The 14,399-nt window shown below is 57.3% G+C and overlaps 4 protein-coding genes across 4 annotated transcripts; 3 read left to right on the forward strand and 1 right to left on the reverse strand.

Annotated features, from left to right (window-relative positions):
- Positions 1 to 1,562: 1,562 nt before the first annotated feature.
- On the forward strand, positions 1,563 to 2,366 carry BESB_026910 (uncharacterized protein; the record flags this gene model as incomplete). Its single annotated transcript, XM_029361371.1, has 2 exons — positions 1,563 to 1,865; positions 2,043 to 2,366. 2 exons carry the CDS (start codon positions 1,563 to 1,565, stop codon positions 2,364 to 2,366), a joined length of 627 nt encoding a protein of 208 aa, XP_029215726.1.
- Positions 2,367 to 4,579: 2,213 nt separating this feature from the next.
- Positions 4,580 to 6,437, forward strand: BESB_026920 (uncharacterized protein; the record flags this gene model as incomplete). The annotated part of the gene is made up of 3 exons (XM_029361372.1): positions 4,580 to 5,309; positions 5,660 to 5,904; positions 6,321 to 6,437. 3 exons carry the CDS (start codon positions 4,580 to 4,582, stop codon positions 6,435 to 6,437), a joined length of 1,092 nt encoding a protein of 363 aa, XP_029215727.1.
- Positions 6,438 to 7,081: 644 nt separating this feature from the next.
- On the reverse strand, positions 7,082 to 8,165 carry BESB_026930 (putative nucleoside diphosphate kinase; the record flags this gene model as incomplete). Its single annotated transcript, XM_029361373.1, has 2 exons — positions 7,082 to 7,236; positions 7,856 to 8,165. The coding sequence occupies 2 exons, from the start codon at positions 8,163 to 8,165 to the stop codon at positions 7,082 to 7,084; spliced, it is 465 nt and encodes a 154-aa protein (XP_029215728.1).
- A 1,888-nt stretch (positions 8,166 to 10,053) lies between these two features.
- BESB_026940 (UV excision repair protein Rad23 protein) lies at positions 10,054 to 13,960 on the forward strand (the record flags this gene model as incomplete). The annotated part of the gene is made up of 8 exons (XM_029361374.1): positions 10,054 to 10,278; positions 10,613 to 10,864; positions 11,534 to 11,638; positions 12,379 to 12,558; positions 12,678 to 12,743; positions 13,153 to 13,284; positions 13,480 to 13,545; positions 13,898 to 13,960. The coding sequence occupies 8 exons, from the start codon at positions 10,054 to 10,056 to the stop codon at positions 13,958 to 13,960; spliced, it is 1,089 nt and encodes a 362-aa protein (XP_029215729.1).
- Between the last annotated feature and the right edge of the window lie 439 nt (positions 13,961 to 14,399).

A 14,399-nucleotide genomic window follows, 5' to 3' on the forward strand; every position in this document is an offset into this window, starting at 1 on the left:
AGCATGTAGTTGGGCTTCCGATGAAAGAAAGTAGAAAAACAGGAGCGCTGCTGACCGACGATCAGACTCGAGATGATCGCACCGACAGCTGCCCGGGAAACTTGTGGGGTAGGCGGGACTTTCCAAGAATCTGGCCCCTCATATCCGTGTGTAAGGACTGAAAAACAGAGGCACTCGTCAAAAACAACATTCATCGTTTCCCGACAGATGCTCGGAAGTACGGCGCTCGGGCTCGAGCGCGCCGATAATAAGCTATTCGACAGCATGCTCCAAGTCAACAGACGGTTGCTATCGCTGTGCCATTCCCTCTCCCAGAGAACCAGCATCGCGATACCTTGCAAAGCAAGAAAAAGCGGAAAAGCTGAGAAGATGCATTATTCCATGAACCCGCATACATGCAAGCAACAGAGGCGCATAGCTTTTCTGCAATTAGGAACGAGGGAAAAGAAACGTGTGAGTTGTGTGTGATTTTCGCGGTGTCTTGCATGGACTGGGCACACTTTTCGATGCATCCATGGGAGAGTAGGGCAAAGATCGCCCAAGTGTGGTCGACCCCCTGCGTAGCTGGCCGCAGCATGACGACCTTGACCCGCCGGAGTTAGGAGTCACCAGTGCAGGGACCAGCCGTTCCTCGATATAGCACACTCTGCCTCTGTTTTTTTGAAATCAAAACTCAGTCTTTCCTCGCACCCTGCTGTTTGTCTTCCTGGTGTGCAAACTGGCACTGCTCCAGTTCCAGTTTGAGGCATAGGGTACAGGTATGCACCCTTTTCAGTGTCACGGCACCTTCTAACGGTGGACGTACACTCGGAGTGTCGCACGCTGTCATCGCTCCCGGTCCCTGGCTAACCGCTTATTTCCTTCAGCTTTTAGGCTGAGGCTTGCTCTGTCTATTGCGGACGCCGTCTCTAGCGCACCTGTGGCCCTGGCTTACCATGGAGCGCCTTTTCCGCGGCGTACTGGCGGCGCCCGGGCTGACGCCGGGCTTCTACTCTACTGCTTGGTTGTCCGCTGCCTCTGGGCCTGGTTCCACTTGCCAGCATCTGGGCGTTTCTCCTCCGGCGTGTGCTCAGCCTCGAAGGGGCGCGTCAACCTTTTCTGCTGAGTTTTCCAGAGAGCGCGCATCCGCCGGTTCGCGTAAGGCTGCCGCGAACGTGCGTGTGCGCCAAATGCCCCCTCCGGACGCGTCATCACGTAGAAACGGGCATTGTCTGATAACAGTAAGGCTACCAATTCTTTTGGGTACTCCATCCACTTCTTCTCATCAGGATCGCACTCGTTTCTGGTTGAGGGTTGCGTCAGCTTCGGTATCGGTTCGCGCTGTCTCCACTACCGGCGCAGATTCACCGGCGGCTGGCCCGCCATGTCCGCTAGTATTGAGGCCGAAATTGAATGCCGATCCTTCCCTCCGTCCATGCGTCAGCGGCAATTTAACTCAGAGGTCTCTCGCCTCTCAGCGTCGCCCGAATACCGACTCTTTCCGAAGCGGCGTGGCCAGCGGCACCTCCGCAAGCCCCTCCGTAGACGCTCTCTATCGGCGCGCCCGCATCCGTTGTCAGGAAATGAGTCCCGTCGCGTCAACGCACGAGTCTTCAGCTCGCTCGTCTGTGGCCGCAGACGACTTGGAAAAGCAGGAGGACGTACGCGGGCATGCAGAGGTGCAACGGAGAGAGAGGCAGGGGGCATGCAGGCCTGCGAGTGATGCTCAGGAGGCTGAAGTGGATGCCACAGGCTTGGCCGGCGCTGAGATGGGCCTGAAGCGGTCGCTCATGTCGCGAATTCGCTCGCTCGAACTGCAAGTTGAGAAAATGGAGCGGAAGCTGAGAGAAAACGAGAGGCACATGAAGGAGTTTGTCATCGATAAGGTGAGGAAGAATGCCGGGAACTCGCTTCTTCGCACGCCCTGCCCTCAGATGGAAACGCGAAGGGTGGGATGCGATGGCGGATGCAGCTGCCCCAAATGGCCCTCGCATACCACGGTTTTGCCACATTTTTGCGAAGCGATTCATGGCCATGTTTTTCATTCGTGTGCCTGCCTCCAGGTTCTTGACTTGGAAGATGAGCTGCGCGAGCTCCAACACCAGCTGCAGGCAGCTTCGCCGTTTGCTCCCCCATCGGGCCCCGATGCTTGTTCTTCTTCGCCGAGTGAGGAAACCCCCGCACTTGTGGCGGCTGAGCGCTTCGAGGGGCGAGAAGAGATCACGGTAGAAAGTGCGACGCTTGAAGACACAGAGGCCAGAGACGGCCGCCAAACGAGCGAAGAACCGCAAACCATTGACACGCCGTGCTCTGTCAGCACGGTGTGCCCAGAGACACACAGTGGCCACAAGCGAGAGGGCGCCACCCGGAGGGCAGCCCCAGTCTAGCTTCGGCGCTGTCAGACGTGGACTGACGGGGAAAAGAGAATTCGCGAGAAACGCGAGAGCCGCAGCGGGGGTCAGCAAGAGACCGCGCCAGCCAAATGTTATTAGAAAGGCACAGCGACTCAAACGAAACAGGTACATGGAAGGGGGCAGACGAACAACAGGGACTAAGGAACAGAAGTGAAGATCCATATGCGTTGCGCGTCTGTGCGTGCAATGATGTGAGGGACGTCCCCGCGAAGTCAGAGTGCTAGCTACGCACCTGATACACAATTTTCAATGAGATGTCTGAACCCTGAATTTTCGATGAGCTGCCCTCGTCCCGTATCGAACGGGCATGCCGGGGGGGGGGGGGGGGGTATTGAGGGCGGTCAGGTCGCACTCCTGCCTTGGTCGGGCGTAAAGTGGAGGCTGCATCGTTTTTCAGCGGTGCCCTAAGCTGCGGTGAGTCAAGCGCGTGGCGACGTCGTCTCCTCCGGGGGCGGCGCGCACTACGACGGCGCTCGATCATTGCGTTAAGGCGCGGCATCCGATGGAATCGAATCGTGGGCTCATGCTGTTAATTTTTTGAAGCCGGTTGCAGTGGGTACAACCCACTAGCCGTGCAGACGCGCCAGGGGGCAGCTGTGTCTATCGTATATGTTTTACACATGCGTGGTAGGCCACATGGCGCGAAGTGTTTTAGCCCAGTCAAGGCCGTGCACCCCGGCCGCTTGCGTGTGCCCTCGTGGTGAAGCACTGCAGTCATCAGTTCGCGACAGTGCCTGGAGGGGGGGGACACCAGTGTAACGGGCAAGTCCTGCGATAGTGGATGCGGGCATATGAGTTCCCATCTGCAGCCGGCACCGCGTAGCCTTGTCCTGCAGCTGACCAAGTGGAGCTCCATCACTGTGATGTACCGAGGCAGAGGCCGGGGTGTTATTAGAATTGGCCCGGCAGCGGCAGAAGGCTAGGCAACAGCGTTTAGTGGCGTGTGTGCCAGTTGAGCGCTCAAGCATGGAAGGTAGTTTGCAGCTTTGGTGTCTCTGTTGCTTGTCATACCTCGGAAGCAAGCGGTGTGATGCGCGTGCGTCTCTACGTGTCTTCTTGCTTGGGAGAGAAAGGGGTGTCCACGCGGATTACTAGGCCCTGTGAGTCCCAGCAGTGACGCGACCAAGTGCAACGCTTGCCACTTTGAGACTGTATTTTTCTTGTTCAAATTGCGAGATACCGCATCCTTGCAGCCCAGTGCGGCAAGAGGGGCACGCAGCAGGAGGAGGCGAGCACAGCGCGGAAACTTCACACCGTGAAGCGTAGAGGCGCAGATACCTAGCTCTGCTTTTCCACTGCGGCGGCGTCAATGTCACACGAGCCGGCAAACGCTTCTTGTCGGTTGCGATGCGCGCCAATTCACCAGGACACCGTTTGGGCCGACATGCATTCCTCATTTGTAGCCTGCTCTTGGGGACGACAGTGAATCTCCTGCTTTGAAAACGAGTGCAAACTAGCTCCCCGATGTGCGACAACCGTGAGGAGCTCGTCTCCACAACGGCGGGGCTAGCGCGCCAGGTCGCGCGTGCGCCCGGTCTTCAAACAAGGAAAAAATTCGGCTGTCATCGACGTTGCAGTTGCGAGTGACAACCGCCAAGTGTGGGCGTCTAAGTTTCTGTTTCGCCTTATCGATTTCTTCCTTTCACGTTGTGGCTTCCGCTGTGGATTAACTTTTCCGCCCCGGCACACAGAACGGGTCGACGTGTTGCAACATATCTGGCGACCGGTGGGTGACTCACCTCGGGGGCTGGCTGTCGCGCGCCGACAAGAAGTGGCCTCCGTGTGCTCAGTTCAGATCGAAAGGAGGACTTCAAGTCCTTGGTCTCTACAGAAATTCTGTCTGTCGGGTCTCGATACGATTTTATTACGCTCTCTCCCGTTCGAAGAAGCTTCAGCAGAGGCACTATCCTGCATCTTCAGCGCTCTCAGGGCCGCCGGCTGGCGCAGCATACTGTTCTTCGCCGTGAGTCGTCCCAGAGCATCGCAGTTTTCCGCTTGCGAAGTCTTGGTCGGGCAAACCCCCGACGCACGACAAGAGAACGCCATTAGAAGACGAATTCATCTTTTCGTTCCGTAGAGCACCACACCGGCGGCCTGTTTCGCGGTCGAACGGGTTTTGTTTCTCAGGTAAACAGCCGCCGTGTTGGCGTGGTGAGGCCGGCTCGGTGAGAAGTACACCACAAACCATGGAGGGCGAAAGCGAGAATCAACAGCAGGCGTATGCTGAAGGTGGTGCGCCACAGTGTTGTGGTGACCAGGAAGCGCAGTTTCATCAACAATACCAAGGCACCGCCGAGTACGCCAACGGCCAACAACAAGGCGAGCAATACCAGCAGCGGGCGTTCGAGGAAACGCAGCAGCAGCGGGCGGGCGAGGCAACGCAGCAGCAGCCGGCGGGCGAGGCAACGCAGCAGCAGCCGGCGGGCGAGGCAACGCAGCAGCAGCCGGCGGGCGAGGCAACGCAGCAGCAGCCGGCGGGCGAGGCAACGCAGCAGCAGCCGGCGGGCGAGGCAACGCAGCAGCAGCCGGCGGGCGAGGCAACGCAGCAGCAGCCGGCGGGCGAGGCAACGCAGCAGCAGCCGGCGGGCGAGGCAACGCAGCAGCAGCCGGCGGGCGAGGCAACGCAGCAGCAGCGGGCGGGCGAGGCAACGCAGCAGCAGGAAGGCGAGCAAGAGGCGTTCGGAACTCAATCATACATTCGGGAGGGAATGTACGTGGGTCAGGGCCAGGATTACTGGCCAGCACAGTACCCAGCAACTGACGCGGCTGGCGGATTTACGAAACTTCCCTCCACCGGCTCCCAGCCCCGTTGCCAGCGTCTCAAATCTATCCTGAAGAAGGGGTCGACCTTACATCAGGAACACTGTGCTCGCGGCATCTCCTTCGGACCCGGCCAAGTCTGGGATGGCGTAGCTGGTAAGTGCATTCGCTTATGCGTCTGCAGGCTTTGCTTCGATCGTTGATATGGATCGTATAGAAAGGAGCCACTGCCTGGCGGACGTGCATGATCCCTTGAGACGTAGGCGTGCCACTCGTCGTATACTGTGAGATTTCGGGACTGAATACATGTCCGTGCGGGGTCGATGGTGTTGGTCGCTCTTACTGTGTGCTGGGCATTTCCTTTGTGACGGGTTGTCTGCACACACTACAGTGTTTGCAGTAAGTATAAACTATAATGTAGAGCGAAGAAATTTCTTGGTTCACGCCTGAGAGCGGGGCGGTTCACCCAGTATTACCTGTGTGTTTGGCATTATCTTTGTTTACAGGAGATCCCCCAGTGACGAAAACCAGATCTTTAGTGTATTCGGATGGCAAGAACGTCTACGTTGACGCCACCGCCCCGAACGGCCCCGTACAAACGGTTGTGCAATTGAATCGAGGTGCGTCTGTCGACAAAACCATCGCGGATGTGGTTGAGGAGAAACGCCGCCAAAGGAAAATGACGCAGATTGAGGCTGTTTGGGACCGCTACCAGCAGCGTGGTAACCTCGCTTCCGAAGACGACGGCTGGGTGAGTCAGCGGTAGAAAGGACGGCGCTCGCAAGGGTGCCAGTTGCCACTGCAGCATCCGGGATATCCTGAACAAAAAGATTTTAAAAAAATTATATTCATTTTCTTAAATGAAACTTTAGTTTAATATTATTATAGTTTTCGTTTTAATAGGTAGATGATGTTAAATGGTTGTACCATCGAAATGGGGTTCCAACTTCAGCAAAAACGCTCCGAATATTCGACTGACAAACGTGTGTAGACAACGTAGAACAGAGCGAAGTGCGGACGGGGGATGTCGGTTCCGAGTTGGCTGCAGCGTTTCAGCACTTACAGCTTTCGCGCGCCAGGGCTTCCCTTCGTTCGCAGCGGTTGCACGAAACGAAAATTCTGTTAGTGGCTATAATTTTTCGACGCTCTGTGCCTGTCCGTGTGTAGGTTGCTAACTTGGGGATGCCCCGTGTCGCCATGCGGAATCTCCCTCCCAGATATGACGTCAAATACCCGGATGGTGACCCCCGTTCGACTGCATGCGGCGGCATGTTCAGCTGCTAAGTGCTTTCAAAACATGTCAGTTCTACCCGGGGGACAAAGTTTCGCGGGACCTAAAAAGGTGCTCGCAGGCACGTTCTTTCGTTTCGCCCCCGTGTTTTTTTTGTTCAGCATGAGTGCGTCATTTGTTGCCCTTTTCAAGAGTATTACTCAACAGCCCTCCGCTAAAGGAAAATGTGGGAGTGTATTACGTGCACCCGGCGTTTGCCTGTCCCCTACCGATGCTACAGCGCCCGGGGGAAACAGGATATAGCCGGTAGCGGGCGTTCCCCCACCCCGGCTCGTGTGTGCTGCATATATACCCCTAGCATTCTCGTGGCCGCCACAGAGGGCACGCGGGATCTAGTGGGCAGACTCAACGGACTGTCACTATCTACGAGAACCACCGCCTCTCAGTGAAAAGTCCGGTCAGCAAGCCCTACCGATTTAGGGCCAACCCCGATTACCGGGAAAGTGCTTCAGTCAGTCGAACTGGAGTAGCCTAGCGAAACGTGGCGTGGCGTCGTTGCTAGACGGTTGCCGCGCAGAATTCAGAGCAGAATAATGCTTACAAGCGTGACATACAAAACCGGCCAGTTAAACCTCACGTGCATCTTGCGCCGACCGCGGTCTTCGATACCAACGAGACAAAACATGAGTGAGCAAATTTACTCGTAGATCCACTTCTGCTGAGCGGAAGTCCAGCTGCAGATCTCCTCAGGAGTGAACCAGAGGTTGATTTCCTTGTTTGCGCTCTCGACGCTGTCGGAACCGTGGACGAGGTTGCGGCCGACGTCGATGCAGAAATCGCCACGGAGGGTGCCTGCGACGAAATTTCACACGACGCAGAAATGTGGTGCCCATGGAGGATCTTATCCATCAGGTATTTCGGAGAGTCACAGCACGTACAAATTGCAACTGTGCACCAGGGGGAAGCGGTGGCGGACGGCCCACCGCTGCCACCGGATTCCTGCGCGTGGCCGAAAGGCTAGCGCCTCAAAAAGCATAACTCTGCACGCTGAGAGGGCCTGGCACCTTTGCCGCACTCTCGCCTGCTCTCCTCGTCGTGCGCTCAGACCCACAGGGTAGTTGTATGCAGTCGCCAGAGCCAGATGCCCCCGAATCCCACCAGCCACAAAGGGGTGTTGACGAGAAGAGGTGCGTGCGTATTCCTTCCTCCCCACGTTCAGGTCCACAGAGACAACTTGCCCGTTTTGTCAGCAATCAGGCGTGTGGCTATGAGGGGGCAGAAGCGACACGAGACCCAACCCTGAACAATGAAACACGTTTGTGCCTGTCACGCCAGCGGCGCACGCGTGGTGCGGCCTTCTTCCAGTACGCACCCGCCGCTCCAGTGGCGGGTGCGTATTGGCAGGCGCACCAGAGCGGATTAGAAGTAAAGAGAAACCCCTTTGGTAGAGCTCGAGGAAGATCTCGCTTACCAGGGTTGGACTCCAGGGGGCGGGTTTCGCCGAGCATGCGGCGTCCCTGCTTGACGACGTCAGTGCCCTCCCAGCACATGCAGACAACGGGGCCGGAAGACATGTATGCGATCAGGCCGGGGAAGAAGGGCTTTCCCTTCAGGTCGGCGTAGTGCTCCTCCAAGAGGGCGGCGTCGGGGGACTTCATCTTGAGGCCGACGAGCTTGTAGCCTCGCTGCTCGAAGCGCTTCAGCACTTCGTTGACCAGGCCCCGCTGGACGCCGTCGGGCTTCACCATGATGTAGGTCCGCTCCTGCTGGTTGGGCGCCATTGTGTAGTGTGCAAAAAAAAGGTTCAAAAGTTCAAACGAGTGAGAAACCGGTTCGGAAACGAAAAAATGCAAAACACAGAGAAGAACATATGTCTCGTGGAGACGCCGCACCGGGTGCACTGTCCTGCAGCACGAAGGTGCCAGTCTGTTTCGAGATGTGCGTGTGTGGGAGAGGCGGGTGCGAACTCGGAGCGTCGTTGGCAGCCGCCGGCGCATCTCTTGAGAAAACTTGCAGCGTCTGCGGTCGACCCTCCGCCGACTCTCACCCTGCTTGCATGCGCGCGCATTCGGATGTGTCTGTACGTCGCAAAGTCGCCACAGTTTCTCGAATGAATGTTCGCAGCTCGGCCGCGCGCGGCTCGCTACTACAGTGCTGCAGTTTCCTTACCAGGACACAATTCTGGATCAGACACCTTCTTGAGCCAGCCGTGGCAGCGACCTCGAGGCGCCTCTCCACGGAGTTCTCGCTTTTCGTCTGTGTCGTCAACGCGTCTTCCCAGTCGAGTGCTATCTTCAGGTCGCAGAGACAAGACGGAGAGGCACGCGCTGGGATCCATTTAGCCTTTTGTTGCCCGACCCGCTGCAGGTCTTCGCGCGTCGAACGAATCGGGTAGCATCTTCGCCGGAAGCTCAAGTGAGGAAAACAAACTTCAGAGTCGAACTAGAGTGCACAGTTAGAGACGTTTGCCAGCTGCATGACGGGCGGCGCAAACAGAGTTTCGGCTGTCTGGCGCCGTCTTCCCCCCTATTTTTGAGTGAAGCCTGGCTTCAGTCACATATTAACAATGTTCTTTTGGTCTGCAGAACGATAACGTGACCTGCGAGGGGGCTTTTCCTTCCTCAAGCGTCATAGGAGGTGGCCGCGCGTACGTCCGCTCGGGCTCTCGTCAAAAATCGTGCTAGGTTGCGCAAAGAACGCGGTGGTTTTTCGCCTCTCCGGTGCTTTTTTCTGCCTCGGATCTTTGCGTTCCGCTGCTGTTTCGGCCTCCATCCTCCTGTGTCTTCTTTTACGCTCCAAAGACCCCGATTCCAGCGAACTCTGGATTTCTGACGGGACTCCGAGTTTGCGCGCGTGGCTCCTTGCCGCACGCTGCGAGGCGAAGTCCGCGAAATACCTGAAGAGTCCTCTCGTGCTTCCTTCCGTGCCTTGGTTTTCGACCTGCGACAGGTAGTCTGCGTCCTCGAACCTAGCATCAACCGCCGGAGCATTCTTACTGAGCAGCGCACCGGAGTCCACCTGCTTGTCTTCGCCGTTCGCGCCGCGAGGATCCACCTCGCTTCTCCTGGTGCAGTTGTTTTCTGCGACGTGTAAAGGAGAATGAAAGCATTCCTGGGTGTCTTCGCAGGCTCCCCCCGAGTCAACTGAATGTTGCCACCGCGTGCACTCTGCAGGTCCGCTGTCACTTCTATTTTCTCGTCACAAGCATCCACGCCAACCTGCACGTAAGATTTCGTCGCTTCTCTGCCCCTCCCTCGTTCCTTTACTGGCGTCGTACGGAGTTTTCCGATGGCTAAACGGGCGCATCCCTTCTTCGTGAATGCACTTCTTGCGCTCATCACCCTCAGGGCAATCTGTGCTTTCTGGTCGGAAGCACGCGGCCACAATGATTCGCGAACCAGGCCAGACACATGGCAGACTCTTCATGTAGAGGAATGCATGCGTTCCTCCTAAGCACTTAGAGCCTCTTCCTGGCAGGCAGAAGCGGTCGCGTACGCCGTGTCTTGAACCCGTGTATCCGCCCACATGCGTGTATATATATACTTTTATATATATGTATTTACACATACATATATATGTGAATGTATCTGTAAATATTTTTGTGGGGGAGTGTTTCGCCGAGAACGGACGGCGTTTTCGGGCGGTTTTCTTCAGATCCACGTCAGCACGATGCAGCTGCGCATCCGCACACTGAGTAACGAGGAGGCGGAGCTCGAGGTGAGCCCGGAGGAGACGATCTTCAACTTGAAAGAAAAAGTTGAGCAAAAATGGCCGCACATGCCAGCGGCCCGGCAAAAGCTCGTGCATGCGGGCAAAATCCTGGCTGACGCCCAAAAAGTCAAAGACTGCCCCTCCCTGAAAGAAAACGACCGTCTCGTCGTCATGGTCACAAAGGTACGCCATGTTTCACATGTTCAACCACTGCGAGCTCTCCGGTTGCGCCGCGCAAGCAAACGTTCACGCACGCGTGTGTAGGAGCTTTGCAGCGCAGCTGCAGCGGGGCGCCGGCCCCTGCGTGCGAGCACCTGCCGGAAAGCCTGACAGCTGGGCTTCCGCTTCGCACGTAAATAAATATATATAGATATATTTATATATATAAGTATATAGATATGCTGATCCGCATTTCTCTTGGTTTGCATCCCTGTGAGCGAGTCTGCGCTGACACACTGTGAAAGAAGCTGTCTATGGGCATTTTTTTTGTCTGCGCTGCTGCTTCGTCCCCCTCCAGGCCGCCGCTCAGCCCGCGCCGGCAGCCTCGTCGTCTTCTGCACCTACGGCGCCCGCGGCTCCTGCGCCGGATGCCTCCTCGCCCTCTGCGACCGCCACCGCGCCCGCGCCGCCTGCAGTGACGCCTGAGGCGCCCGCCGCCGCGCCGGGGACAGCGGCCCCTGCGGACGCTTCGCCCGCCCCAGAAGCTTCCGCCGCGCCCTCGCGCGAGGCTGCAGAGTCCGCACTCGTCACCGGCCCGCAACTCGAGGAGGTAAACGCAGAGCTCGCCTCGAAAAGGCGTGTCTCGATTAAACACCTGAAGGCCTCAAGGGGGGAGGTCCGGGGAGTCTCGCAGTCTGCCTGCGGAGCTGAATGAAGAAGCAGAAGCCTCCCCAGTCGCTCTTCTGCAAGTCCCCGCGCCACGGCTGCGGCGGGCGTCCATGGTGAACCGGCAAAGCGGTGTTGCGTTTGAAGGAAACTGCGAGGAAGCAACTGTGGAAGGCTTATCCCACAGACGCGTCGACAGATGGAGGGAGGCAGGGAGGAGAGAGCTGAAAGGGAATCAGGGAGTGCGAACATGACAGACAGAAAGGCCTGGAAGATAGAGCGGGGGCAAGAAAACTGCATCGAGCCGAGTCTAGCGAGGTCGCGGCGTGTGTGAGGACAGGAGAACGAAGAAGAGCCTTGAGCACGAGGCTGCGAGCGAATGAGGATGACAGGAAAACGAAGGAAGTTTCTGGTGGGAAGAAAGAAACAAGAGAAAAGAGAGGAGAGAGATGAGCGGAGCGGCCAGGGGAAGCGAAAAGGGACACGCGTGGGTGACTCGCGCACGTCCAAGGAATCTGCTAAGGATGGCGCAGGATGCGCGACAAACGAGAGTTTCAAGGGCGGCAGAATCTCCAACACTCGCGTTTTGTTGTGTGTGAGTTTTTATTTCCAGTCTTTGACGCAGCTGGTGGCTATGGGCTTCCCTCGCGCGCAGGCCGAGCAGGCGATGCGTGCGGCTTTCAACAACCCAGACCGCGCTGTCGAGTACCTCATGAACGTACGTTCTGTCCATCTCTATACTTCACGCGCTAGTCTCTTCTTTTGCACTTTTTTCGTCAACTAACTCTCCTTGTATGTCGTGCTCCCTTGCATGTCTGAGCCGTGAAAGCGGGGCGTGCCATTTCCTAGGCGGGTCAGGGTGTGTGTTTGTGTGCTTTTTCTGCGTAAGCGCCTGCACCTAGACTCGAGTATCTCCTTGTGCCTAATTCTTTCAGATTATTCTTCCCATCTGGATGGGGGGATGTGCGTTTGCCCGCTGGGCTTTGTACGAGGGCTGCTCGTATACGCGTTTACCTCTTTGAAGGAGGCGCTAGATCGCCGTTGACCTATTCTCCGTCTTTGGTGTGGTGGGGGTGACTTTGCACCTTAAGCTGAGCTCAGGCTCCCTCGGGTTCTTGGTGCTCTGTTCAGCTCCGCGTGTGTGTCATTCTTCGGTTTGATCGCAGGCGTTTGTGTTGCTCCCTCTCTCGGTCGCGCCGATCCTTCTGGGTTCGCGCCGGTGTCTCTGTCTTTGTGCGGCATCTGACAGTGTTCCTTCTTCTCTCCGTGGCTCCTCTTCTGCGTGTCGTCTCCTTTGCTGGGGTCTGTGTGTGTGGCTTCTCGGATTAGTTTCAAATCAGGAAGGAGGCGCCCGCCTTTGTCCTGCGTCTCGCTGTGCGCCAGTCTGCTTCATCCGCGCCTCTCTGCGTTCGCGAGCCTCTGCCTGTGTCTCTGCGCCGTTTTTTTCTCTCTTCGCAGGGCATGCCCGGGGACGTCACTGCGATGTTCGGCGGCGAGGCTCAGGGAGCCGCAGCGGAGACCGGCGACGCGCCGTCGGGCGATGAAGCGGAGGGCGAAGAAGGCGACGACGACGGCGAGAATCCGCTTGGCGCTCTGCGACACCATCCTGCGTTCAACCAAATTCGCCAGATGGTTCAGGTGAGGCACACGCAGCTGTGTACGCGCCCCGTGGGGGTGGCTCGAGCTCCCTTTCTGAGCTTCGTCGTGCGCGTTATCAATTTAATTCTCTTTTTCCGGTCTGGTGGTTTTTTTCTCAGGCGAATCCGGCGATGCTGCCTCAGGTGCTCCAACTCATCGGCAGCTCCAATCCTCAGCTCCTGGAAGTGAGGCCACTCAGGACTCTGTGGAGCGCCGGCAGCGGTGGGGAGGGGAGGGGGGCCGGGCGGGGAGAGAGGAGAAGAGAAGAGGGGGGGAGGCAAGATGCAGACGAGCGTTGGCACTACCGCCATGAGTCGGCGCTCCCTCTACTCTTCCACGTGGGCATGCGTTTCTTTCGATGTCTTTTAGGTCTTCGTAGAGTCGGGATCCGGTCTTCTGTGGAGACTTGCGTATGTTGACGTATTTCGCGACCATAACTGCTCAGGGGTGCGGCTTCCTCACTGTGGAGCGGGCCTCGCTGTTTTGTGGCTAGGCGCTGCTGTCGCGACGCATGCACAGAAATTTTGAGAGGCTTTGTCGACTCTCGGGCGAGCGTGGTGGGGTTTCGTGTGCTTAGCGCGTGTGCATTTGCAGCTGATCACGCAGAATCAGGACGCGTTTCTTGAGATGCTGCAGCAGGACCAGGGCGAGGGCGGCGCGGGAGGCGCAGGCGGCCTCGGCGGGGTCATTCAGATGACTGCTGAGGAAATGGAGGCGTTGCAGAGAGTGAGTGTCAGCGAACACGGCAGCAGCGGAACCGAAACGCGCGCGCTTGGAGGAAAGCACAAAGCGCGAAGCGAAGAGTCTCTGCAGGCTCGAACGAAACTGCGTGTAGTGCAGAGTGTCTGTTTGGCCTGTCTCCGGCGAGGGAGGGTGCACCGAAGTCTTGCTTTGACGTGCTTGCGCGCGTTTCTTTTTCAGCTCGAGGCTTTGGGCTTCTCGCGCCATCAAGCCGTCGAGGCGTACCTCGCGTGCGACCGAAACGAGGTAAGGCTCTTTTTCCCCCCGCCTGTCTGGGCTCACGTTGGACCGAGGGGCAGCTTCTAGGCGCTTGAATGAGTCATTGTATCTTTTCGCGGCTTCAGTTAGTGAGGGGGTTTTGCCGGCACGGCCTCGTCGACCTCGGGCATTCCTGCAGCTCCACACGGTGCGGTCGCACTGAGTCCTGTGACCGCGGCGCAGGGTGGGGAGAAGGGGGGGGTGGGGACGAGTGCATGCGTGTCCATGTAGGATCAGATTGAGGTGCAGCTGTCTGTTGAGGGTTGAGACGTATTGTTTCTTGTGGAGTCGTTGGGCGAAATTCTCGCGCGCGCTCGCTGTGTGCCGATGTTTGCTTCAGGAGATGGCGGCGAACTTTCTGTTTGAGAATCTGAACGACCTGGGTGACGACGGAGGCGACTAAGCCCTCACTTAGCGGTTCTGTAATTGCTGCTGTTTTCTTGTTTTTTTACGTAGAATCTGTCGCTTGCTTTCTCTTAGTCCTCTGCGGGTAGAGACAATGTGGAGAAGAGAACTGGGGAGGGACTCGATTGCGACATTGTCTGCCTCTCTCGCGCCGTTCGATGCTGCGACGGGGTGTACATACACCGCAGTTTCAATGCATTTCCCGCGCTGCTATATCCGTGCACTCGGAGACCCTCACGGTTCTTGTCATGAAGGCGTGACTTTTACTCATTCCACGTGTGTGTACCAGCTGTTCCATGAGAAGGCCTTAATGCTTTTATGGAAAGCGGATTCGCAGTTGGTGCGTTTCTGACGCCTTGCTGCACGTGCTAGCCCGCAAAGCGCGTTCGGTGGAATTCCCTCTCCGGCGCGTTTCCTGCGTACAGCAAAAAAGCATG

The sequence above is a fragment of the Besnoitia besnoiti genome (assembly GCF_002563875.1).
Source record: "Besnoitia besnoiti strain Bb-Ger1 chromosome Unknown contig00014, whole genome shotgun sequence".
Classification (NCBI taxonomy): domain Eukaryota; phylum Apicomplexa; class Conoidasida; order Eucoccidiorida; family Sarcocystidae; genus Besnoitia; species Besnoitia besnoiti.